The sequence below is a fragment of the Pezoporus occidentalis genome, unplaced genomic scaffold (genome assembly GCF_034315485.1).
Source record: "Pezoporus occidentalis ecotype Australia unplaced genomic scaffold, CSIRO_AGI_Poc_V1 ctg148, whole genome shotgun sequence".
Classification (NCBI taxonomy): domain Eukaryota; kingdom Metazoa; phylum Chordata; class Aves; order Psittaciformes; family Psittacidae; genus Pezoporus; species Pezoporus occidentalis.
In genome coordinates, this window is record NW_026913295.1 from 2,044,918 (window position 1) to 2,071,595 (window position 26,678).

Below are 26,678 nucleotides of genomic sequence, written 5' to 3' on the forward strand. Positions count from 1 at the left end.
ATATGTATAAAACCTTTCATTTTGCTTAAACAACATGTGCCTGGATTGACCCAAAACTGGTTTTTTTTGAGATGGGGGATTTCAGGCTGCAGAGAGAAGAGTCTTACACACACACACACACATCTATTTATCACATATTTACATATGACATTTACACTTAGGAAAGAAAAAACCAAACAACTTCTCTATCATGTGAGTAAAATGGCAGTCAAGCTACTGGCAGACAATGCGTGTGTCCAGAGTCTACTCATTTCCATAGTACATCCTGCTCCACAGTGTACATTTCTTTCAGCATGAGTTATCTTCCAGACCAGTCAATTCAAAGCATTTTTTGATCCATTAAACCTCTTCTACCCCAGCCACACAACTTAGTAACATCCAGAACAACATTTTTCTCCTATGAAGAAAACTGGGACAGATGTGGTATTAACTGCTTCCTCCTTGCACTGCACATCCCAAAGGTGTGTACAGTCTGGGGATGAGAGGACATCTTTCAAAATGCTGTGGCTGTTGGATGGTGCTGTACCGGTGGACAGCTTTCTAAATCTCACTTTCTTCAAAGACTTCTTCAGTTGTCTCTCCAGTGGTGACTTCTCCTTCGCTGCTGTCCGACATGCTTGCCCGAGGACAAGATGGGAGAGCAGAGCCCGGCTCTGGGCTGAGGTCTGTCCTCTGCTTCACTAATACCTGCTGGAGCTGCATGCCCCAGGGCTCGCTTGCCTCCAGGCACAAGTGGTATTTGCTACTCAGGTGCTGCTTCTTTCGTTTCTGTGAACATTTCCTGAGGTATTTGATGTTTTCCCCAAGAAAGCACAGTTTACATCCAAAGGGATCTGCCAGCAGGAAGCGGGACCACTGCTTCTGGAGCTCTGCTTTCACCTGGGGGAAGAAGAAAACAGCTTGTCCACTGTGCTGTCTTGTGACCACCCTGCAGCCCACTAACCCAAACGCTAGTTGTAAAATGAGAGGAACTGTAGAAGTGCATTTGAATCCCAAACCTGCCAGGGTGCATGCTGTTACCTTTGTCCAAAGCAGTTACACCAGTTCAAAAGAATACACACATGCTCTCTAATAAGCAGAGCTAGGCAGTGGGTTCATCCTTCTTGGTGTCATTACTATGCTTTATTAGGCAACTAAAAACTCGTTGCATTCTCTTACCTCTCCATTAGCAAAGCAATATAAAACTGCTACAAAAAAACCCTGGAAGAGAAAGATGCAAGAGGAAAAAGTTAGATTGTACTGGAAACACCCAAAGCTTTAGTTTAAAGATGACATTAGCATTAAAGCATAAGTATAAACAGTGCTTCTTAATTTTCAGAAAGGAAACTAGTCACCTGTATTTACTTACTACTGAAGTACCCATTAACTTGCTTTCATATGGTGCCTTAGGAAATGTAGGGCACATTTGGTGCGGATGCTGAAGAACAGACATTATAAAGTTTGGTCTTCCATATTATCTTCATTTTGCCACCACATAATGTTTTTTTTCAAACTACTGCTGTTATACCATGACTTCTGCTATTTATAAACATGGTTAAACAAGAAAATGCACCTTGGGGCCTCATATAAACCATGTGCACATTTGAATTTACAGATGAGACTACTGAGGGGTCTCATTTGGGTGGTTTTTAGAACCGAGTAACATATTAAGTGATTAGTGCTTGTTTAAGGCTCAGCTGTCTTAAGTGTTACGGCTATTCTGTGGTGCCATTTTTCCTTTGAAATCAATTTAAATAAACACCTTTAAAAAAAAACATTAAATCCTAGAGATTAAACTTGTTTTAAACTAATTCCAAAATTACTCTTTCTATTTTCCTCCTCGGTCTATAATTGACCTCAGATCAAAACAGCTTCCATGCATCTCAGCCCAACAGCCTGGCACAGATACACAGATTTATTACTATTGCTTCAGGAAATGCACTTCCTTTGGTATGTCTAAACACATCTATGACACCAGCTCTGATGGAAAGAGTAAGTACTGTTGACTATCAGTGCCGAGGCAATGTTCACATGGCAAGTAAAAGGTGTCGTAACCACATCTGATACAACTGACATCATTCAATTGCTCTCACACTCCTGCTTTTCCAGAAGTGTTTTTCTCAGACAAAAACTTAAAAAGAATCTCACATATATAATATCTTTTATTATATCTAGCATTAACCAATAGCATTTGGAGCATACTGTTAATTTTCTAGCTATCCCAAAAGGTTTGGAGCCATTAATACCTTCATGCAGTGAGTATGAAAAAGAACAGTTTGTCTGCCACACCAGTGGAAATGGAAGCAGGAGAAATTGCCTCTTTCACATATTTTTACTATATTTCATGTTTCACCTGGGTTATGGTTAGCAAGGTGTAGGCAATTTTGACATGTTATTTATCAATGTGACTTTTAAATGATCCTTTCCATCTGAATTACTTCACAGAAATAAAGAAGAAAACAACAAAGAAACCCACCACCAAACTCAAAATCCTGTGGTTGTTAGAGTTTATAATAGATGATATTTTACTATAGGGATAAATTTTAGAATAGAGTTATAGAAGACTGAAACCATGGAGAGATGTTCTGATGGATGAGTGCAAATTTAATAGCTTAAAAATAGGTTTTTATCCAGAACTGCTTCTGCACCTGGAGATCGTTCTCTTTTGGGGGTAGAAAGTCCATGAAAATGTCTCTAATTGGGGGGGGGTTCGTGTTCTGAGTATCAACTCTGTATTTGGCCCTACAAGCACCACAAGCAGAAAAGCATCTAAACTACATGGTGCTGTTCAGTCCTCTGACCACTAAGCCCGATGATACCAACTGCCAGAAATGTAGAAACTCAGCAGATTAGGAGAGGACATTGTGGCACTGCTGCATTGAATCCAAGCTGTAACTACCTGTATGAATTTAGTTCACTGCTGCTGCTAGATCAGACCATGCAGCGATGGGCAGAAGCACTGTAAAATCGTACCAGAAGGTGGAAAATTCAGCTGATGTTTGATGCTAGTTTTATATCCTGATTTATTTAATGCCATGCATGGAACTTCATACTTGGCGATCTTGCCCATGTGCCATCACTTCTATTTTTAAAATGACCACAGTGTGATGGAAAAAGAACCACCGAAGAATTCAGAAAAGTTCATTAGCATAATAACCAATGGGAAAGGATGGGTGCACGTGTAAGCCTCAGAATTAATTACTCTTCAGCTCTATGGACAGTAGCAGCATGATAAATAACTCATTAAATAATGGCCTTTATCCACCAGAGACCAGTATTTTTTCCTGCATGCACCAAGTGAGCAAAGATGTCTCAATTGCTCCATTTTCTATAGAGAAGCAGCAGCGTATCTGCAGCAGAACTCCTACTGAGGATTTAATTTTGTGCTGTTTGAAAACACTGGCTTTAAAGCCTCCAGCTGAGCTCCCAGGGGTAATTGTTTTTCTTTAACAAAACAGTTTAACTGCTTTTTAAAACTACTGAGAAGATTTACAGACTAAACAACTGCAGTGTGTACAGTTTATGTGCTTTTTAGCTAATCCCTTCGCAAATGAGGCTGCAGCTAAAAAAGAGGATCTGCAATAAGCATTGTCAAAGATCTTTGGGTATTCTGAAGAGAAGTTTTGCTTCTAGAGTGTGCTGTGTAGCTGAGCACGTGCATGTTCCTCCAGAAGGAATGAAGTTTGTGTTTTCTAGCAGGGATGAGCAAGCTCGCCTCTGTGTCAGCTTTCTTTGTACTAGCCTGTAAATTACGTTTTCACTTAAAATGATTCTTAAAATAACATCGAGTCACTGCAGCCTCTCCAAGTAAGGCTATGTCTAACTGAGGAGCATGTCCTCTAACACCATCTAATCTAACATCTAATTAGATGTAAATTCCTGACCAACCATTGCAGCCGAGGGTGTACTATCCTGTAACTTTTGTGTATGAATGTGCCGAAGAAGCCCTCATCGCGTGTGCTTGGTCTGTGGGAAGCCACCAAGCACCCACCTGGATCAAAAGCAGCATCTCTGCTGAAGGTGTGGCAATTGGTTTATTGCACACCAGGTAACAAATCCACCTTTAGGATAACACTGCCGTATTCTGAACATGCAGTCTTGGAATTTCTTTTTATCTTGTCACTGTAATAGTGTATTTAGAGACACTAGACCTTGGAATATAATATTAAATGAGAATGCTGTGTATCTGCAGTATCTATAGGTGGGCCACGTATATACATGGATCTATGACCCCTAAAACCAATACTTGTGAAATGGTACTTACATGAAATGAGCTCATTGTCAGCTGAATGAAAAGTCTTATATGTCTTGGAAGTCCTTCCACCTGCTCGTCGGTGATGAAAGTAAAGACAAATTCATGGATTCCCAAAAGCGGAATCAGCACAAGTGTAGATCTTGCCAATCTTAAAAAGAAAATGTTTGATTAGAGTGGGTTTTCAACATCTTTGGTTCAAAAAAAAAAAAAAAAAAAAATCAAATATTCAGCTACAAATAAATGATTCCAGAAACACTTCCTCAAATATTAGCAATTTTGTGATTTTGAGGACAAATTCCCAGATACGAATTTTGGAGCAGCCTGTACAGGACTGAATCCTGGCTTTGGGCTTAAGGTGAAAAGTTAGAAACTTTAGATCGAGCAGAAAGGCCACGATCATCAAGTTTACATCGCTCGGTAACCGAGAAATATTTACATAGCTGTATGTGAGCAATCTGTTCAGAGGGATCCGAGGCCTTCCCGCCACTGCGGAAGCTCTGTGCAGCTGCATGGGAGGTTTCTGTGGTACTTCCAGCAGTCGTTGACTTTTAAACAGCACAATGATTTTTTATGGAAGACCATCTCCTGTGAGAAGTCTGAGAACGTGTTTGCATGGATGCAAGAAGGGAGCTAAAAAGTGAGTCCCGAGGGAGACTTGCATTGTGAGTAATAGCTTGAATCTTAGAAAATACAGCCAAACTGTAAGCAGTAGAAAAGAGAATGCAACACAAAACATGTTAAATGCTGCTGTCTGGGACTATCATCACAGCAATCTGCAGAATATATCTAAGATCTTTTCAATCTTGAATGGTTAAGGGAAATGGAGGTATGCTTCTTGTTAGGGATTTAATAGGATGTTAGAAGTGGAATTTCTACCCCATTGCCAGTCCTGTTAGACAGTAAAATAGGAAGTCAGGACTGTAGTAGCAGACAGAGGTGCACAACGCTTTGATTCAAGATACTCAGTACTGGAAAGAGCTGGGATGTAGAAAGCAGTTAACAAATCCTCAGGTTTCCATTATTTAAATGCAGCTTTCACTGCACCCTCAGCTCCTTGCAGAGCAGCCTGTCTTGGCTGGTCCCAAAAAGCAGGGAGGCCAAAAAGCTGCCCTTTATGCAAAGGCCAATGCCAGGACTTTTCATAAGACATGATGTACCACTGAGACTCCAGCCAGAGAGCCCATATCAGGGCCCACAGGAGTGCAGACTAAGGGTAATATTCTCATTTGGGTTTACAAGAAGACCAGGAACATTCTTGAGTCGGTGTCTGTCAAAAAAGGTAGATGAGAAATGCCAAGGTCACTTAATCTTTTACACCTTTCCTTCTTTGAGGATGTTTAGTCACACAGCCAAGGAAAGATGTGTCACTGCAGTAGAGGCCATGGGTGTACAATGAGGATACCTGAGAGCAGAGATTTTGCTGCATTGCAAAGTCCTTGAGAAAATACCCTTAATACCCAGGACACAGTCACAGAACTGCCATTACCTCTCAGATAAGAAAATATTTCTCCAGATGGCTTTCCTATATCACACTCTGAATCTCTGTTGCACCCCATGGTGGTAAGTAAATGTCTGATCTGCCAGGGCAAACAGGCAACCTCCTCATACTGTGAGATTAAAAAGGGGGCTAGGACTTTTGTGTTATTCATTACATACCTGTATTTGTAGTCATGAAAGCTCATTTGCTGAGCTTTTAGCTTGGAAATCAGCATCCTGAGAATTTTTAAGAAGATGCCAAAGTTAACCTTTAAAGAAAAGACATATTGGTTACTTGCAATAAATGCTACAACACTACTCATACAGCTGTGAAATAAATAGAACCATAGAATAGTTTGGGTTGGAAAGGACCTTAAGATCACCCAGTTCCACCCCCCCTGCCATGGGCAGGGACACCTCACACTAAACCATGTCACCCAAGGCTCTGTCCAACCTGGCCTTGACAACCGCCAGGGATGGAGCATTCACAACTTCCCTGGGCAACCCATTCCAGTGCCTCACCACCCTCACAGTAAAGAATGGGAAATTGATATTAAACCCGTGTAAAACCTGTCACTGACTAACCAATATGCAGTTGTGGTTGTAATGCCAGGCAGCTTTTTACTTTCCTCCTAAAAGTTACAGACAATAAAGCAAGGGCCAATAGCCACATCATGCGTGGTAGGTCCAGGTCAGAAATCAGGAACACGCTTTACTCGAGGAAGTCAGGATAGCCCTGGCACAGCCTGACCAGGGAGGTGCTGGAATCTCCATCCTTGGGGCATCTCAGAACCTGGCTAGACAAATCTGTGGCTGCCCGGATCTGTTGTTAGCAGTGATCCTGCTCAGAGTGTGTAGCTGGGTTGGAGACTTCCAGGGGTCAATTCCAACCAATCCTTCTCAGGAGAACACCCAAAACAGCTCTGGTTGTGCTCTCAGCTACCGCCATGGGATTGCTATGCAGCAAGAAATACGGTTCTCAGCATAACAGAGAATAAAAGAGAAGGCAGAAGTGGGATTTCTGTGTTCTGGTCCTTGCTTTAGGGAGCACTTACTCAAGCTCTGTTAGATGAGAAAGCTCCTCACCAGAGTAGTCTAAAGTCCAACTGGTTTTGAAGTTAGGTTTGCTGGCAACTGAGCTCCATCCAGCCACTAGCTCAGCATCACCACCTCCCTCTCCAGGGAGGAGAAGAAAATTAACTCTATCCCAGGCAGTACACAACAGACAGGCAGTTAGGTTTAAGAAGGTCATCCCGGGAAGAAGCTGAGCCTGCTCCTCTATGCACATTGCTGGGAGGTGATGATCAGAGGGTACATGCTCAGAATAAATTTAACTGCTGGGGCTATCTGGCTCTGAAATAGTACCAAGGCATATCACAAAATGTAATAGAAAAGAGCAGGAATTTAAAAGTATATTAAAGGAATAACATATGTGTGCGTCTATCTATTATTAACATATAAATTTAAGGTGAACTCTCTTTTTGCCAACTTCAATTAGAGGGATATTTGAACAAAAATTGATCCTTTCTGCCACTTTATGTCCACCTCAATATGTCTGTGTATTGGTTTGTAGTAGGAAATGCTATCTTTCTTGTTCCAAAATATTCGGGGGCAAAAAGGACACTAATTACAATGAAAAACGAAGGGGCAAAACCAACCAACTGCATGAGAATATAAGGTATTCTGGACACGCAGCATAGTCCCACCTATCAAAATTGTGTTTATAATCACATCCTCCTGCATTGCTTTGATGATGCTATTTCCATCTCTTTGTTATCACCAGATTTCAGATGTACATTCTTTTTTTTGCGTTTGTTTAAGAAAAAAACCTTATATCACACTCTTGAAATGCTTCATTTCTTTAGGTGAATGCTTTCTCCCCATGAGCATCAGCCGTTGCGAGTCTATTGCTACTTCTCTGTATCCCTGTTATCACCAGATCATGCTCTATAGAGAATTTGGAGCTTTCTAGAGATGCTCATCACATGATATGACCCTCCTAAGTAACCTTCTCACTGGAAAAAATGAGGGTAAAAATGTGAGAAGGGAAAAAATAAAAGCAGCTAAAGGCTCCATCTTTCATCTAGATGGAGCTGTGCAGAATTCCCTGCACAGATAAACAGTGTTCTGAGAGGCTGACACTGAAATCTTCTTTGTTTGCAGATAGCCAGAAAGGAAGCTAAGCCCATCCGCCCACAGTAATTCATCTACTGCATTTTTTCTGTCTCGTCTTTCCCAATCCAGGAATTGGATTATACTTGGAGAAAGGCTCACAAAGGACAACCACACTTAAGCATGATATTAGAAACAGATTAAATAATTCTTACTGCAATGGAAAACAGCATTGGTCCTCGGATAATCCACCAGATTCCCATGTGTTCATTTGTTCCCCAGCAGCTGAAAAATAAAGTATAACCACATAATTTCCATAGAAAGCTTACATAGCCTATGTATTTGTTTTAAAAGGAAGTTAACAAAGTTCAACTTTTGCAGCTGGCATCCAGGAGAAATGGCATAAAACTGGGAAGTTTCACCAGCAACTGTAATTGGATTTATTCTGAAGATCTTCCCACCAGGATGTTGAGAGAGGTTTCCCTAGGCTGCAAACTTCAGCGCTATCTGGCAAACTTACAGGCTATGAATCCACACCAGAACTGTGCATAGCAGCAAGCTTTCATAATGGAATTTATCCTACTGAAATTTATCAATCTAAAATTGGAAACGGGTAGACTATGAATTACAGTCATGCTTCTTGACCTGCTAAAAAATATGCAGTTTCCTTGAAGCTGCCTCCTTTCCTCCTGCTCTAACCTGTTTGTCATATGCACATGTTCCTTCTTGCTAGTTAACCTGAAACTCTGTAGGATCTTGGCTTGTCATTTATAGTTTATATAGTATCTAACTCTGTGAGACTCTCATCGTGATTTGGTTCTTGATGTTGTTGCTTAATAACTGTATTGATGCCTCAAAACACAACTCACTAAGAACCATTAATAGGAAAAGGGCAACAAAAGAAATCATACATAAATCCCAAAGTTTATGTGATGCCATTAACAGTGTCATTGAAGACCAGAAGACTGGAAAAATGATGCTTACTAATGCAAGTTACTCCATTATCATTCATTCATACTGAACACATATCGTTTTTTAGTAAATATCAGGTTTTGACATTATCCTCCGTAACAATTTCTGTATTTTCAAAATGGGAATGAATACTAATGAACCTCAAAGTGTGGGCTGTCAACAAGGAAAGCACTGGGCTCCTTTTCTTACTAACAGGATGCTCTCCATGAAGGTTACATTTGTGCTGACAATTTCCTTCATGTAAGTGGATGAACACTGGATGCCACAGCTTTCATTTCAGGTACAGTGAATGTTCATTCTACTTCCTGATTTATGCATAAGTAAATCTGAGACTTCCTAGAAGTATTTTTATATAAAATACTGAAGATAACCTATAAAGTGTAACAACTGTTAATAGGTGCTGTATAATCTTAACATAATCTGCTAGTCCATGCTTGTGTCAATTACTGTCAGGGGCTTCCAGAAAAATGAAGCACAGAGAAAGCCAATATTCTAAGGCCCATTTTATTTAGTAACCTACCCTGTGTTCTCCAGCTTTGACCTGCTTATTCCCCAAGGGCCCACAAACAGGATAGGAACAACTGAAAAAGAAAGGAGTCAGTTACAGCCAAGCTTTCAGAATGGTTCATACGAAACACAGGTATGTTACAGGACTATGTGTGCAAAGACATAGGCTTTCAGTCTTCTACTTAGAACCGTATAAAAATCAACCTGATTCTGGCTTTCCCCATTTGTCGATCAAATAAAAAACAAAAAGAGATTTTAGTTTATTGTTGAATCTTGCAATTTCAGGCCGAAATATATGTATGTATATATAACACGTATATACATATACAATGCTGGCCTGCCCCAATCTAAATTCCTGACCCTGAGAATCCAAACCGATTTGCACTCGAGGCCTCACCTAAGGCACCAAGTGTTAATGTTTTTATTTGTGGAACCTTAAAGAGTTTTCAGTGGAGGCATGAAAATCTCTCTAGTTAATGAAAAGAGCTAACAAAGGCTTGTTACCCTGGCTTACCTTTCCTGGACCCCATCAAGATAATCCATGGTCCCTATTGCTGCCCCCTCTCCCCCTCCCAGGAGATCGTAAGACTGCAGACTGAACCCCCCCAAGAAATAAAGGATTATTGCACTATTCCAGTCTATAAATACACAGGCACAAGCTTCAATCACAAGCACAAGGCATGAAAGCTATGAAAGGCAGGTGCTTGCCTGGAAGGGGACCAGCAGGGAGATGATCATTATTTATACTTTCACAGTAGTGAGCAAGTTTCTTAACAGACTTGTCCTGCTGCACCTTGAACAAGGAATCAAATGATTGGTCTCTATTCCAACAAGCTGGTGATCTAAGCAACAACTGGATATAGAGAGGTGAGAAGAGAAATCAATGAGGTAACACTACCCAGGGTGAAAGACAGCGGTCTTGGTGTGTTAGCAGATTGTATGCTAGTACAGGCATATTAATATAGCAGAAGGGATCTTTAAAGAGGAATGCAAGAGGGAACAGAGAAATTAAGTTCTTTTCTTTCTTCATTACAAACTCTCTGCCACTGACTCAAAAGAGTACCACAGAAACAAGAACTTGGAAATGGTCATGTACTTACCCCACCCTATCACGATATAGGTCTGTAGCAGTCGCCTTTCAGAGAGTACTACAGTTATCAATAGTGTATGCAGATAAATTCCTTCTACTAATAGCCAAAAATAATTTGCCCCAACAAAGTAATGCATGAAAAACTGGGCAGTCCTGCAAATTATTACAATCTGTGGAAACAAGAGACCAGGAATCATTGTTAATATATAAAAGCTCTGACAACTCCTGGGTTTCTTTTGTTACTTTAGCAACCACTTTAAAGCTATCAGTGGCTGTGCTACAGCTGTGGTTTGGTCACGTATCTCAAGGCCATCCTTACTGCTTGGGAGAGGCTGGAGTGCAACCGTTTAAAGGCTTCTTTCTGCATTATCAGAGAGTTTGAGTAGAGGTGACAAGTAGGAGAAGAGAGTGGCCATGTAGGCTGGGGGATGTGCTCTTTGACATGATCTTTATATCAGAATTTATACTAATGAGCTACAAAATTAATAGCTCCCATTAACATCCTGCAGGTAATTTTGTCTTGATGTGAGCAAACCATACTTATACAATATCACACAATTATGATTTATCCTTCTTTAGGATAAATCATAGTGCAAATGAGAGATGCTGTTATTCCATTCTGCAAATAACCGTGAGAAATTAGAACATTTTCCTAGTCCAGAAAAGCCTTTAAACTATTTTTGTCTCTCAGTGTTCTTCCACTCAAATACATTGTTTGATAACACTGTCTTAAAAGCAAGATTTGTGTGCATTGCTTCGTGCGCCCTGCTTTGTGCTATACATACCAAAAGTGAATAAATACAGTGGTGTGTATGAGCCAAAGAAATGTATAGATTTCTTCCTATAAAATACCACTGTAAGTAGTTTTGCTTAATTGTGTGCTTCTAACTATTAATATTAATAACAAATTAATAGCTATTAACTTGTTATTACTATACAAGGATTTGTATAAAATCAACTCATTACAAGTTATCAAATCAGATTTTTTTTTCTTGATTACCCTAAGTTGCATCAGGGAAATTTCACCATTCAAAGCTTGCTCCCATATAGCAAGGGTCCAAAACTAACTGTTATGGCCACTAGCAGTGCACATTTACTATTAGCAACGAACTAACAAATTACCTCTGGACTGAGGTATAATATCCATCCAGTTTCATCATTTGGTCTTTTGGAGTAAATATTGTAGTATACAGTGTCTTTTATAAGAACTGCCGCGGCACGTAAGATAAAAGATGCAAATAAATTCATATGGATGTAGTTTCTTGTGCAGTGGAGTTTTCTGTGGGAGAAAAGATAAAGTATGAATCCTCTGAAATTATTTAAGTTGCAGAAATAAAGAAGTACAGTTGTATTCATATTGTTGCCATCAATGGATTTTGCTTAGGAACTACTTTTATAATGCTTATTAGGAAAATACAAGTTATTTCCGTAGGCAGTTATGCAATAAATTCAATTACATGAAAAAAGGAATGTGCATATTGGGGTCTGTACTTTTAAAATGCAGGTAAATTTGTACTAACCTGAGTAAACAAAGTATAAGGAGAGCCAATACAAGTGAGATGAGGGAAAAATAATATCCTATAGTGTACAATAGCTGTAATGTGGTAAGTAATTTATGTTCTTCTTCCTAGGAGCAAAGGAGAAAAATGTGTTATGCAGGCAGGTAGGCAGAGCATGAGCATGACCACAGCTCAGCAGCTTGAGTCCAACTTTGTGTTGCAAGGGAGCCAGGGCAGGTTTCTGCTGCCTGCACTGCCTTGTGAAATCACTGCATGATGGAGGCACTTTCAGGCAGCCTTAGTTTCCTTTTAAATGCTAAGGGCTCATGGCCTCACTTCCAGATTGCTCCTGCACAAACACCACTCATCCTCTGATTACAGCTAATCGTTGCCATGATTACATACACTAAATGGATCCCGATGGTTCCATAATTGCAGAGATCAACTCACTTCAACTTTTACACACAAGTGCCTAACCTAGGGGCAGCGATTTTGAGAGGCAGCTCTGTCTAGAGTCATTGACATAGCCTGGCTTTTGGCATGAGTTCAAAGAAAAACATAAATCTCAATTGTTAAATTAATAGTTGTCCAGAACAGCTTTGAATGACAAATTAAGAACTCCAAGGAGGAAGGTGGGCACTTACTTTACACTTGGCTTTATTTAACATTTCTTCTTGCTAAGTTTTTCCATTTTGCTGCTTATGTCTACCTCTTATCTCTTCATATTGCTTTTCTAGGTCAAGAAAAGCTTCTCTGCAGAGGGGACATGGAGATACAGGGTATGTGACTTTCTTAATCCATATCTGGCCTGCAAAGATTTTCTTGGAACCCTTGTCTTTTCCTCAGCGGTTTTGCTGCTTTCTCTGTGAATTGTCTCTCTGCTCGGTGCCAGGGATTTTAGCTCTGTCTTCCTGCAGTAGCTGTCTGTAATCAAGTACTACCTGTACTACGAGCACTGTAATCAAGTGCTACCTGGTGTTAGGAGTACTACCTGCGTAGCAAAGGTGAGCCGTGTCTACTGGTAGAAACTCTCAGAGAGAGTGAAAGCACCCAGGGAGAGCAGTGTGGGTGCAGGAGATTCCCATAGCACAGTCATTAGTCACTGCTCCATAAAAGCATTCAAACAGGCATCAACCTAATAAAAAGCATGAGTTATCATCTTGGCTGTGACAATTGTGCAACACCAAAGCTAATGAAGTCAAGACGATTCCTCCCATGTGTGCAGATACCAGCTCCGAGTTATTTCTAAGATCCTGGGGTTTTCCCCTAAATATAACAGGTACAAGGCCACATGCAGTGTTGGCAGGAGAGCTGGTTAAGGCTTTCAGCTTAAGTGTCTGCTGCCACACAAGATGAATTAATGTGTCTCCTCCCCACAAATTCGCAATCCAGAATGGTCAACAAACCATGGAAAACTCTCAGTACTTAGGAATATTTGTTGGACTTGTATAAATAAACTGCAAGGCTGGAAGTTCATGTACTCACTAAATAAAGAGTTTAGTAAAACCTTAGTAGTACATGGCGGCCCTGAACTAATAGCATTTAGCAAAGTACTTGATAAAATAAAGTTACTTAATGAAGTGATAAATGGCAATAATGTTCACCCAATGAAGTACTTTGGAAGCTGCAGGGAATGCAGTTGTCTGGCCTTAGCAAACCACAGCGATGTGGGGCTGATGCTGTGATGTTTTGAATGTAAGTTATTTGCTTGTCAAGGAGCACCTTGCCTAGTTTTATTAGGAGAAATTCAGTACGTTTGGATACCAGTCTCTCAAGAGAAAATTAACCGTGGAATCTAAAGCAGAAATCCCCCTCCTTAATCTTTCCTCCTCTGCTTCCTCTAAATAAAATAACAGGTTTCCATTTGGTTATCTACATGCAATCTGTGCATCTTTCGCAGGTATTCAGTGGAAACGTTTTATCAGTTAATCAAGAGGGGATTGAGAAGATTGAAGTATTAAACCATCACATAAAACATACTTACATTGGTTTGGAAATGATTTTTCTCAGAACATTCTGAACTATCACGCCAAATGTCTGTGGAGTTTTCCTTTGTTTGCCAAGTGCCTCCATCCAAGCAAACTCTGTATGCGTTTCCTACACTTCCTGAAAGTAAACAGAGGTTCAGCCTGAAAGGTCAAAATAAAGACTTCACTTTCATACGCTTTTTAAAGATTTCTCTTTTACACCACAGCAACAAGCACCACCCTACCCCCCAAAAAAGGAATAAAAGCCACTTTTCTTTTATCTTTGCAATATATTTTTCCATATTTACATAGGACAAAGTAGAAGCATAATCTAGCAGAAACAAGTTCCACAATGTACCTGCTGTTTATAAAAAAAAAACCATAGTTACTGCATCGGGAAGAAAAGCCTGTATCTCACTAGATTCAATCACTAAGCCCCTAAGTTCCACCAGGTGTGGGTAGCACATTGCCTGTGCTGTGCAGTCCAAACTGTAGGAGGAAAACTATGGTTTGATTAGGGGATGACTTTTCTTTCTCTAAGAGACCTGTGCCTGGTGTTTTATTGATGTGCTTTGTGGCCTGATCAGCAGGTGGTGCTTTCTTGGTTTGCACTGCATTGCATCGCTTATACTAATTAAGAACTCGCCCATACCATCAGAAGAATGGGGTGGGGACTCTGGTTGATGGTTTCTCAACATCTGCCTTTCGTTTCTCATCAGAGCTGAGCTTTTTCATTCATTTTTTAATTAGAAAGTGTTTAAAGGCTGCACTAGCACCTAAAATGTTTTATTTGGCTCAGGGTAACTGGACCTGAGGGAACTGCTTTGGATGTAGAGTTTGCTGTGATGGAGTGAGAGTTCTGTGTGGAGACTAGAAATGGGACTAGCAATAGAAATGGGGACCACAGTCCCTCAAAGCCTCTAGGACAGACAGCTGGGCTGTGCCTTTTCTCCTAAGGTGCTGTAGCATGGATGAGAATGCTAGGTAATGTAGTAACACAGCAGCCCAGTTGTGTTCCCCATTATGAGCACAGTTATAAGCTTTGTAACCTGGTGCAATGTTTTACATGTTCACTTTGCAGAAATGTAGCCAGCAAAGAGCCTCTGTTACGTGGAGGGAAGGAAGTTGCTTTCATTTTATTATGAAGAGCTGAATTTGTTCTAAATGGTTGGCAGAAGCAGTTGCTTCGGAGGTTAGGTAGAAGCTGGGTCTCTTTCTGTTTAGCAGCAAAGATGAGGACAAATATGGTGCTACAGAACCAGTCATGCTTGGACTGGGCTGGAGAAAGCTAGGATAAGCAGCCTGTAGTAGTTTCCCATAAACTAAAGGACATGGACACAAGTTATCCTTCCAAGTGATATCAGAAATGCAGTTAAGAAAACCACAGAAAGGCTGTAGCAGGATTCAGAAATGCTTGGCTGCAGAGGTAAGGAATGTTCTTTCATTTCTTTATAATAAAGGGAATATTGTGTGGTTTTTAGACTGTTTTGCTCCTGCAGATGTTGCTGGTTTTCCCTTCTTGAGAGCCTTCCTGCTCCACTCCCCCCGGGAAAAGGCTGCTTGGAAAGCTTGTTTTATCACCACACCACTTCCTGGTGGTGCAGCTTTGTCCTGCTGAAGGGCTGACTGCCTGGGCTGCTGCTTTGCTTGTTTTCTGGGAGAGAGTTTCATGTTTGGGGTCAGTGGGGACCCCAGAAGCTTAATCTAAGAAGCTGAACCCCCAGGCTGTTACTGCCAGTAAAGGCCTGGCAGTACTGTACCATGATCTTGGAGATGTTGCTTTAGAGCAGACAACATGGAGCTGTAACAAACAGAGGTGGAGGGAAGAGAGTACACATTTAAACATCAACAACAATTTTGTGCCTCAATTCGGAAAAGAGATGAGACAAGAAAGCCCTTGGACACCTCGAAGGACACTGGGACAAGAAACACAAGATTCCTGGCATAAACTCAAAGAGAAGTTACCCCTTTCACGTTACCATTTTCCAGCCATGGCAAATAGGAAGGACAAGGAACAGAGACGTTTCCTGGGGGTGAGTAAGGCCAACAGACAAACTGATCAAATGTCCCATTACAGTGTATTCCTGGGGAGAGAAGCAAATAGAGGTTTTACCTGAAGTTGCTCAGACAATGGACCGTCATGAAAACCATTGTGTAGTGTCCTAGGTAACCTGCAAGCTCCTCCAGGCTATTTACAAGGTATAGCAGGTACACTTTGTGTGTTCACTGTGCAATGCTCAGTGTGCAGTGCAGAAATGGCTGCTGCCCTTCTTCCCTGGGTCTACTTGACAGCAGCATCTTTTGCACGCTTCATTATGAGATAAGGGTATTGCGCAAAGTCATCCTGAGGCCTCTTGTCCAAATATAACAACTTCCAGATGTGTTCTCCTGGTCTTTTTGTACATGCCACAGATTTTTGCTGGTAAGTGGAAGATATTTCACCTTACATGAGCCTGTGATACAGGTTCTCAGCTTCGACTACTGCCATCATCTTAGAATCATACAATCCCAGGCTGGTTTGGGTTGGAAGGGACCTTAAAGCTCCTCCAGCCCCAACCCCTGCCACGGGCAGGGACACCTCCCACTAGAGCAGCTTGCTCCAAGCCCCTGTCTCCAACCTGCCCTTGAACACTGCCAGGGATGGGGCAGCCACAGCTTCTCTGGGCACCCTGTGCCAGCGCCTCAGCAGTGAAAGAAATTTTCTTACCCTAGGAAACTTTTCTTTCACACTGTTCCAGTGTCTTATTTTCAGCAACTCCTAATTCAGTTGAAAGAAGAGAACACCTGTTCTTCAACAGGATCACTGGAAAGAGTTCCGTTAACTCACAGGCTGTGTCTTTCATTTTGCTTTTCAAAAACCTTTGAAAGTTAGGGATTTCAATATTTTGGGGAAAGTTTAAGGAACTTTAAAACATAATACATAATTTCTGCCTGAAATTATGCCTGAAAACCTCTCTTTTATTTCTTTGGTTTTGTTTTTTGATTTTCTTCTACAGTTTTAAATTCCTAGGCCAATTTTTTGATTGATTTCCAACTTTTTAAACGCATTTTGAGTGATGAAAAATGCACACATTGATCTTAGACCATATGTTCTGGCCAACAACGTTGCGCACTGGTGCAACTGCCATTATCAGAGTGAGTCATAGGGAATTGTTTGGGTTGGAAAGGACCTTAAGATCATCCATGTCCAACCCCCCTGCCTCACACTAGACCATGTCAGAGCTCACAAACTGTCCTGGAGTCAACCTGTGCATTTGACCGGGTGAGATAGCTACCGAGCAAGATGACCATGAGTGCATCACTTGCACACAGGAGCAGAGACCTGCCCATAGTCATTAGGTGCATAAAGGACAGTTTTACTCTTAACCTTTCCTTGGTGACTGCAGACACCTTTTTCCCAGCTACTCGAACTTCTCCAGCTACTTCAACTGAGCCATCCTTTCTTGAAGACAGTGAGAAGAGTTTATACTCTTGAGAATGAAATAATCACAGATCAGAAGATCCCTTTTTGCCAAACAGCATAAAGGTTGGAGCACTTGGCCAAAAGGTGTGGACTTGGTTCTTCTCTCTGCTACTTTTCAGGAGAAGACATTGCCCTCTTCAGCCAAGAATCCAGAAGCCATGGAGGCAGGAGAAAAAGTAATGGGCTTTCAGCTAATGGATACAAGTGCCAGGTGAACATGGGGCAACCTGGTCTCTGTGTCTCAGCTGATTAATCTAATGCCTGTATTGCAAAATGCATCAGCAGTCCTGTGCCTTGACTGGGCAGAAACCAGACTCTGTCTTGCCTCATGTATTTTTGGTTCTTGTCTGCCATGGCTCAGTTTCTAAAGTATAGACATGGACGAGGTTTTCTCTTCTCTGGATGGTCTGCTCTCCTGTGGTTAGCATAATTTCCAGGAACATGGGTTTGACTTCCTTCCGGCTGAAAAGGGAAGTGAAAAGTGGACTCCTTAATCCAAAGTGAATGGTTCTTACTGATAATGAGCGACAGCTACCTCTTGACCAGGCACCCAGTGCCTCACCACAGTGGAAGCTCAGTTCAGTGGTTCATTTCTGTACATGATCTGGTTTTACACATGAGAACCTAATATGTTTCAGAGCAAAGAGAGCCATTAACTTCATGGCTGCATGTTTGCATGTGTCATTACAGCTGATTGTTCTACATTTAGAACTTGCAGACAGACACTTCTGCCAAGCAGGTAAAAGAATATCTTCACATTAATCAGTGCTATTGAACATGGTGCTTTTTTGTGCTGTTTGTTTCCTTACCAGTATCTACAGTTGATTCCTGCAGCATTTGCAAGCATTCTTGTTTATATTTATTCCATCCAGTAGTGGTTTTTTCCAGCAGAGATGCTTTTGCCTGTGAGTGAATATACTGAATGTGAGGAAAATCAATCAGAACCCTGTGTCTTTTAGTGGTTCTTTCCATTATAAGAAATTAAAGAGGAGATGAGAGGGGAACAGAGGAATGGCAGGCAAGCAGGGATGTAACGACAGACCCCTTTCTCCTCCAGGAAGCTATTAGTGGAATTTCTTCAGTTGCTGTCTTTGCCTGAGTTAGAAATACGTTGCCATGGTGCTATATCACCACAGAAATCTATTAGACTTGTGTAAAGTCCCTTGTAAAAAAATCCACACAGACATTTGATTGCTAGGACCTGTGAGGGTGCATCAAAACCATGGGCGTTTCAGTCCTCCGCTGCAGAAGATGCATGCTCATCTTCACAGGTTTGACAGTCTTTCCAGGCTTTTTACAGTCAACTTATGCCAAGGTCAGCCAACACGTCTCATGTATTCATGTTTCTGCTAGATTAATTTAGAACCCGATGACAATTTTGAGGGCTGTTTATTTTGGGGGTATTTTTAAGATAATCAAGCACTCCTGGTTCAATATCACAGGAAAAAAATGAATAAGGAAGTAGTGCATCAGGAATACTATTTAGCTACTGCCACCTTTTCTCTGGTGCATTCTGTACTCCTGCCCATTTCTTTCTCCAGCAGCTGCGCCATTGGCATTTTTTTCTTCTTACACCATTGTAAGTCTTAGTTTTACTTGCCCACCTGCACCAACTATGTTGCCTTTTTTGCCTGGACAGGGAACAGTTTTGCTGTCCTCCTGTGTCCATAGGGAAGAAGAGGTTTTGCCCTCAAGTTTTCTCACAAAATGAAATGGAGAATTCTTTTTTTTATCCATGCCAGAATTGTCTCCATATAAATCATCTCACACAAATGGACTTTTACGTCCTGAGCTTTTGTAGGTACATTTATTTTCTATATTTTGTTGTTGCTGTTTAGATATTTTCAAAGCTGATTTTGCTTAGGCCTTGCTGTTATGTTGACAACCCAGAAGAGATCAAGAATTCATTTACATTTTGAAAACTAGATTTCTAGAGACCATATGATCTGGACCAATGGCGTTGATGTGATCTGCTTAGAGAGAATAGAAATGAAAGCGCTTCAAGAGAGATTTCCCTTTTGCTAGTGTAGCCTTGAAGAGAGGCTCAACTTTGGATTTAATGACAGCAGATGCTGTGGAGTCCCTCTGCTGTCTGGAAATCAACCCAGCAATCACAAGAGCTGACTGCTCCTCTTGGCCACTCCTACACTGCAAGCTCCTGGCTTCTTGCTCTGGCTCTTTCTCTTTGACTGCTCACCGTCTGCTGTGTCCTGGAAGCTTCTGTCCTCAAACACATTAAGTGTTTCTATAAGCAAGAACAATCCACTCTAACCCCACAGAGTCCTACTGGCCCTCTCACCCACTGTCATCTTTTCCAGGTGAAGATAGGCTGAGAACACAAATGAAGCAAAGTGTGTTGGGGTCTAAATGGGCACTTGCTCTGGTGGACAAATTCTAGCAGGTAGTATGGGTGAGAGTTGCTGCATTTATAAGATATGGATGGCACTATGGCTGCAGAAACACAGAGGTTGAGGGGATTGTTAGTGGTGTGCAAAAAAGGAATGAGAGAAAAGGCTTAGGAGCCCTGCTTGTAAATACCCACCTTGAGTCATTCCATTGGCACTGGAAACAGGTAAGCAGAAAGGAAAGAGACCTAGATGTCAGCATGAAGGGGTGGGATCAGGGATGCAGATCAACTGTTGCTAGCACAGGAGACAGAATTAAATACGTCTCCGCTATAAATCTCCACAGACACAATAACTCCTAATACCTCCTAAATCTGCTCTACTGTTAAAAAAAGTCTCAGACATAGATGAATTTTAATAATGATTTTATATACAGTGACTGATGTGCTTGCAATGTGGTGGACACCTGTGGCATACACCTTATCGGTGTGAGGGGTGCAATTGTCCCAAGAGGACTCTCATATTTTAACTTGCTCTTAGGAAGTATCCCTCTTTCTGACGCACCTTTATCACACAACACTCTGATTGCAGAGGCCTGTAAGAGGGCCATAGCTAACAATCACATTTTAGGAAAGGAATGGCTTAAAATAGAAGAGTTAAATGCAAAATTGCTTGGTGACATGTTTTTGGGTTGTTGAAGAAATGCCCGATTAGGAGCAAAGCAGTAGAGAAAGGATGATGCCAGATGCTGCTTGAAGTTCAATGGCATCATGATGACTTGATCATTATTTGTCCAGGGAAGAGAACATCGGTCTAAGCAGACTCTGTGTAATACACCAGCTGCTCTGAAATCAGAGCTTGAGAGGCAGGCAAGTAGTCAAAGAACACTGTGACAGTAAGTCACCAACCATGCAAAATTCACTACCCATTGGAAATGTTACCAACTGTAATGACCACATTGTGTAGAGCAGACTAAATATAAGTTTTCTAAAAAGCAGCAGTCCTTATACCAAAGGATGCTTTTCAGCTCTCCAGGGAAAAGTAGACTAGACCCTTTTTGGAAATCACCTTTCACGCATGTGGCTGTCCTGAGCTTGCCTGAGCTTTGTGATATGCTAAAGGCTGAAGTAATAACCAGGACAGTGTAGGGCTGTGAGCTTTACCTGTGTCTTTTTCTTTGAACATGTGTTTGTTGGAAAAATAAAGATAATCATACTTACTGACTTTTAAAGCAAGCAGAGAGGACACTATTAACCAACACATGAGGCCACCATTCCATGCTTGGTTTTGCTATATAAAATGTTGCCTGCCCAATGCTCTGCTTTTAGTGCCTCAGCTCGCTTCCAGACACCCTACTTCAAATTCCAGGGGCTAGAAAGACTATAATTATTCTTCCTCTGATGGGCTTGCAAGATAAGGAGAGAACATTTACAGCAGCCATGAGAAAGGAATGCAAGTTTCCAAAATAAAAAATGCCTTGACATTTCCCTCATGTAGGCCTCAAAGTGCTGGGAGCTGGGGAAGACTCTTCAGGCACTCCCGGGTCAATGAACCTCATCTGAAGAGGCAAAGACATTGGAGATGACGCATTTGTGGAAAGACTGCTTGATTTAAGGGGTAGCACTTCAGTATCTAATAAACAAATGTGTTAAACAGCCACAGAAATACAAGGAAAGCCTCACAGCAGCTACCTGCTTGTTTCGTTCCATTCCTGGAGACGAGGTTGACATGCAGTCATGATGAAGCTCAACAAGAGGAAGGAGCAGTTCAGGTAAAAACGACAGTTTCACATCACTTTCTTAGGTAACCGCCAGCTTCTGCAAAGCTGCAGGTCAGTTAGCCAGTGCCTGGTCACGAGTGATGTAAATACCCGTGAGCTGCTTTAAGACTTGATGAAAAATCAAGTCAAGTCTATATCGAGTCAGAGCTGCATCTGACAAAATCACTAAGAGCTGTCAGCTGACCTTCAAAGTTAATTTGAAATATAGGAAGAAGAGCATATAAAATGATTTATATTATTAATCAACAAATGGGCAGATGATTGGAAATTAACAGGGGAGCAAACTATGACCAGGGCCATTTAAATCACAGGGAAACATGAACCTCTCTGTGGAGCACGCACTGTGATAGACCCAATGCAGCATTTTATTCCTAGAAGCTGCAGGTGGAGGATGTATATAAATTCATGAGAACTTATATTTACTTGTAGAACTGAAGTTACACGAACCACCTGCAGGCAGAGTTGCGGTACAGGAGACTTGTCGTTTCCAGAGCTGTACATACAATGGAGGACCTTGAAAAGGATTACAGGACAGCACTCCTGTACTGAGTAGTATTTGTCCCTGGTGCAGCCCTGGCTCCATAGTATGACCAACTTTGATGATCGTACCTCAAAAGAGAGGGTGATAAATTTTCAAGCTATAACCAAAATGCTAGAGTGGTTCGGATTGTTAAACTAAATGACTAAGAAATCCCTATGGATTTATATCAAAGAAATGATACACGTATCCAACAGCAAACCATGATGACTTGAACGTCAGCAACCTGTGAACTGACCATCAGCTGCTTACACAGGGATCACCAAAAGTAGCTAAAAAAAAGACAAACTTGCTGTCTGTGTGTGACTATTCTGTCTGCAGTGATGTCTGGAGAAAATCTTTAAGGATTTATATACATAGATTAAGGCAGTGTCTTGGAATGAGGAAGAGGAGCTTTCTTACCCCTTTTGGCTTGAAAAGGATTACTGCAGGTGCTCCAGACAGCAGATGTCAGTGTTTTCTGTTAAGGCTTTTCTGCATTAAGTGTACTAGAACACCATTCACTGTCCAGTGAGAAGGCAAACTGTGTGAGCTGGGAATAAAGCAGTAGCCTTAAGAGGGAAGGGGAAATAAGGAAGTGGGAAACTTTGATGCCATATGTCTAAGTGAAAAGGATTCAATGATATAAACAAAGAGACAGGCTTGCCTCTGTATCTTACATCCATGTTGCTATTATTCTTCAGAGAGGGGTGCAAGCTGCCTCAGAAAGAGGAGGGTTTGCAGTGTAGACCAATATGAGGAGCACAGAAATCACCACTGAGTTCATGGGGGGCTTTTTCTGCTTTGGCCACGTGTGGGAGAAGGCCCGGTTCTGTGGCTGTGTTCTGGAAGAACAGGTAAATTTCTCTCTGCATCTGACATGAGTCCGTGATTACAGATCCCAATGGGGTTTTGTTATGATCTAAGTTTTGGGCTACTCAGTGCTATAAAAATTTAGATACAATGCATGCTTAGCAGTAGAAATACAAGCTTTCAGATGGATTTACCATGATCTTAAGCAGCAGCAACCTGCAGCTCAGCATGGCTTTTGATCTCAGTTTTATGTTTCAGTTGAAATTCATCCACTAGCATTTGAACAGGGCTCCTGATTCAGAAGAAATTGAACTCCAGTGTCCAAGGCAGAAGCTCGGAAAGCCTGTGACCTTTTGCTCTGACCTGGGCATATCTTCACTTCAAGCTATCTGAAGTCTCACATAGCAGATGAACTGCCTGGTACCCTGCTCGCACAAGAGTTCACCCATCCCGAAATGTAATCCAGCTCCTCTGGAAGGGTCTTTCAGTTCATTTGCCCTGCTCAGAGCCCACAGATTACACCAAGATGACACCACTGTTTATGTTAGATGCAGCAGAAAACACAGCCTGAAGCTCACAAGTAGGAAATGGATTACAATAATAGACCTCCAAGGTTGTAAACAGACTGATTTAAATTTATTTTTTTCATGACTGACTGCACCATAATCAGGATTTTACCATTTTAATTTCTTATACTAAGTTAATAGGGAAATTAATTGTTTCTGTTTATTCAGACTATGCTGTTATGGACAGGAAAAAATAGTGTATTTAGGTATAAACTAGGAATAAGAACTTAATTATTTACATATTATTTCAGCCACGATCGTGGTTTATTCTGATTGATACTTTTCACATCTCTATAGTTTTTTTGTTGGAAAAATCTGGATATGGTGATTTCTGGTGCTTCTTTAAATTTTTCTGTCTCATTAAATACAATAGAAAGCAACAGAACAAACAAGTTACAGTAATCCCTAAAACAAAGTAACTGACTGTGATTTACAGTCTTGTGAAGTTTTGACTTCACAGAAGTAATTGGGAGATTTTCTGTTAGCATTGCTGGAACCAGTGCTTTGGTACAGATGTCCTACCAATTTAAGGTGTCTCGCAAACCAGAGAGTTGTTTCAGTTCTATATTCATTAATGTGAGAGAAGCTCCAGATTTCAATTACACAAGCACATTAGGAATATTTTATGTTAAAAAACCCAGCAGATGTGTCTCCTGCTAAATTTTTCTTCATAAAAAAAAAACTAGGAACACAATTACAGTCTCTACAGCACGTACACATGCAAAACAATTTCTTTAGTAATCCAGCTAAAGGAAGGACAAGTGAGTAGAAATACCATATTGCTGTACCCTAAATCTATGTAGGAATTTTATTCAGATGAATTGAAATGTAATACACATTGGTAATTATTTCTTGTATTTATCAAATACCAGGGCTGATATTATTAAATAATAATAATTAAAAGCATACATGAAAATTCCCTTGAAGTGACATAAAGATATTTTGTCATTAAATCCCTAAACTCTTCCAAATCATAAAACATTATAGACAAAGAAGTAAGCTTTCAGATTTTTCTAACAGATTTAGAAAAAACAGAAATGAATAGTTTAATAGATCTCAACAAGAATAAAAATAGAAACTGCATACAGATTTCCTAGCCTTCTGTAAGACGCTGCAGTGCAGAATGAAGCCAGTAACACCAGATAAAAGATAATGATAGAACAAAGCAAAGTTATTTTCAGAACAGAGAAAAAACTGTAGAAAACAAACATGATTCACAAGAGTATTAATATTTGGTAGGGAAATGGAAAAATAAGTGTAATTCAGTACTGATCAACAGTGCTAAGAAAAAAAGATTGTATAAATAGATGTAAACGCAATTTCTTCCTTGTATGAATGAGCATTAATAGAAGAAAATTGTAATAAATGACCTCAATTGAATTCTAGTACAAAACTCTACCACTTCTCAACCAACACTTCTCATGACTAATTTTTAATACATATAAATTGCTGGGGGAACTACTTTTGAAATGAACATGATGTTGGTGAAGGTTAAAATGTTATGTGATAGGAATCCATTTTCATACAGTCCATTATTAATCAGTGAATGAGCTTACCTGTTTCACTAGAAACAATATCATGACAGAACTGGCAGGTGCAGGACATATTCTGGACCAGAGTCCCATGCTGGAACAGAGACCAAAAAGTGCCACCATACACATTCTAATAAATTTGTCCCCAGTATGCTGGGGCTACTATAGATCAATGATATCACCCTGTCCCATGGAAAAAAAGAAGCTGAAATATCTTCTTTTATGAGTGTAACTGTTTCACGAATCTTCTCACAAATAAGAGAGGAAGTTACTACAGTGCCTGCAGCTTGCTCGGCTCCAACTGCGTTTTGCTTTTCCCGATTAAAGGCAGAGAAAATTTACTCTAAACCTCACAGAAAGTCTGCTTACTGTAGCTTGTCCTTTAGCCAATCAGAAGTCAGAAAACTATTAAAACATTAAAGGGCTGATCCTGTTCCCCTGAAACTCCATGGGAATTTTGCCAGGGTTTTTGCAAGAATGCAATCCAGCTCCATAAATACACATACATATTTATACACACCTCGTGAAACCGTTGAAAGATGGCCTAGAACACAGAAAAACTCCATGTAGGAAGCTTGCTTCGCAGGAATCAGCTCAGTAATAGCTGGGTTTATCCTTTCTGAGCATGTTTTGTGAAATATGCACTATCAGTGCAGGATCAGGGAGGATCCAAATGTGCAGAAAATGATGTTACCAGTGGTTATTTTGTTTTACTACAATTCTTGTGACATTCCTCTTTTTTTTTTTTCACTTTTTCAGCTGTGGGGTTGGAGAAACTGCTCATGAATTAATTTTTTAATTTTGCAAAAATTGTTTTCAACTTTTCTAGTTGCAGAGAAAAACTTGAAAACTTCAATAACTCTATGTACTGTGTAGGCTCAGGGAATCAAACCATTTATAGTATAATAGTTTTAGAATCAAGCTTATGATTGTCCTACTTTGAACTGGCAATCTGGAGAGTCGAGGGGTTGCCTCCTCCGTTTCCAAAAGGAGTGAAACCTGCAGCTCTGCATGCCCTTCCCAGAGCTCAGGGCCATCCAGAGCAGCTAAGATGGAGATCAGGCAGAGATACAACGCTAGGACTTGTGGAGGCCATCAGTAGTTCAGTTTTGAACACCAAACATACATAGGCTAAACAGTGTGGCAGATAGATACACCCTGCAGCACACTCCACCAGCAGTGTGACCTGAGTCTCTACACGCATGCCCAAACGTTCTTCTTCTGGAGGAATCCAGGAGGTGAAAAGGCATAATACATACCCATGTCTCATCTTTACATAAAATGTGGATGTAATAAAAAGGAGTACTTGGACATGGATATGGAAGTGCCATGGGAACCAGGATTTCCGGATGGAAATGCATTCAGCCCAGTCTGGAAGCCAGGCGGCCCAGTCTCGTGGCCTGCCACTGGCCACTCTGTGCTGCTGTGCCTCCTGGCTAGATGTGTCAACATACATGTCCCACCCTGACACACCAAAGGGCTACTCTGTGGGTCAGGGAGAGCCCCTTCAAAGCCCCAGTAGTAACTCCTCATCTGTGTATTGCTATGAATATAGCCCTATGTGATTACTCCTGGGAACAGAAACATAGATAAGTGCTTAATCCTTAGAAGGACTTCACTCCCTCCCTCCTTCCTTCCCACCCATCCTGTTCTCAGATGTACTGGGCAGTTCACAATGCTGTCCAATTCACAGAGGCTTCAAGTGGAGTTCCCAAGTGCTACATCCTCATGAAAATACACTTACACAAAGCTGCAGTTAAAAATAACTGCTGGCTCAATCTACAGTCTGCTTCTTGGGCTGTGAG

At 40.9% G+C, this 26,678-nt stretch overlaps 1 protein-coding gene across 1 annotated transcript; it reads right to left on the reverse strand.

Annotated features, from left to right (window-relative positions):
* On the reverse strand, positions 1-25,046 carry GLP2R (glucagon like peptide 2 receptor). Its single transcript, XM_062610603.1, has 13 exons — positions 24,898-25,046; positions 18,130-18,223; positions 15,837-15,941; positions 13,875-13,996; positions 11,912-12,018; positions 11,514-11,670; positions 10,402-10,561; positions 9,315-9,375; positions 8,038-8,107; positions 5,891-5,979; positions 4,244-4,382; positions 1,159-1,200; positions 1-879 (listed from the first exon to the last, which is right to left on the reverse strand). The coding sequence occupies exons 1-13, from the start codon at positions 25,000-25,002 to the stop codon at positions 541-543; spliced, it is 1,590 nt and encodes a 529-aa protein (XP_062466587.1). The 5' UTR covers positions 25,003-25,046; the 3' UTR covers positions 1-540.
* Positions 25,047-26,678: the final 1,632 nt, after the last annotated feature.

Coding starts and splice junctions, on each gene's coding strand:
- GLP2R (XM_062610603.1), bottom strand. CDS start 25,002: ATGTGTATGGTGGCACTTTTTGGTCTCTGTTCCAGCATGGGACTCTGG. Junction 15,942..18,129: donor GGAATCAACTGTAGATACTG/GTAAGGAAACAA, acceptor TTCTCTCCCCAG/GAATACACTGTAATGGGACA. Junction 12,019..13,874: donor AAAATCATTTCCAAACCAAT/GTAAGTATGTTT, acceptor CTTTGCTCCTAG/GAAGAAGAACATAAATTACT.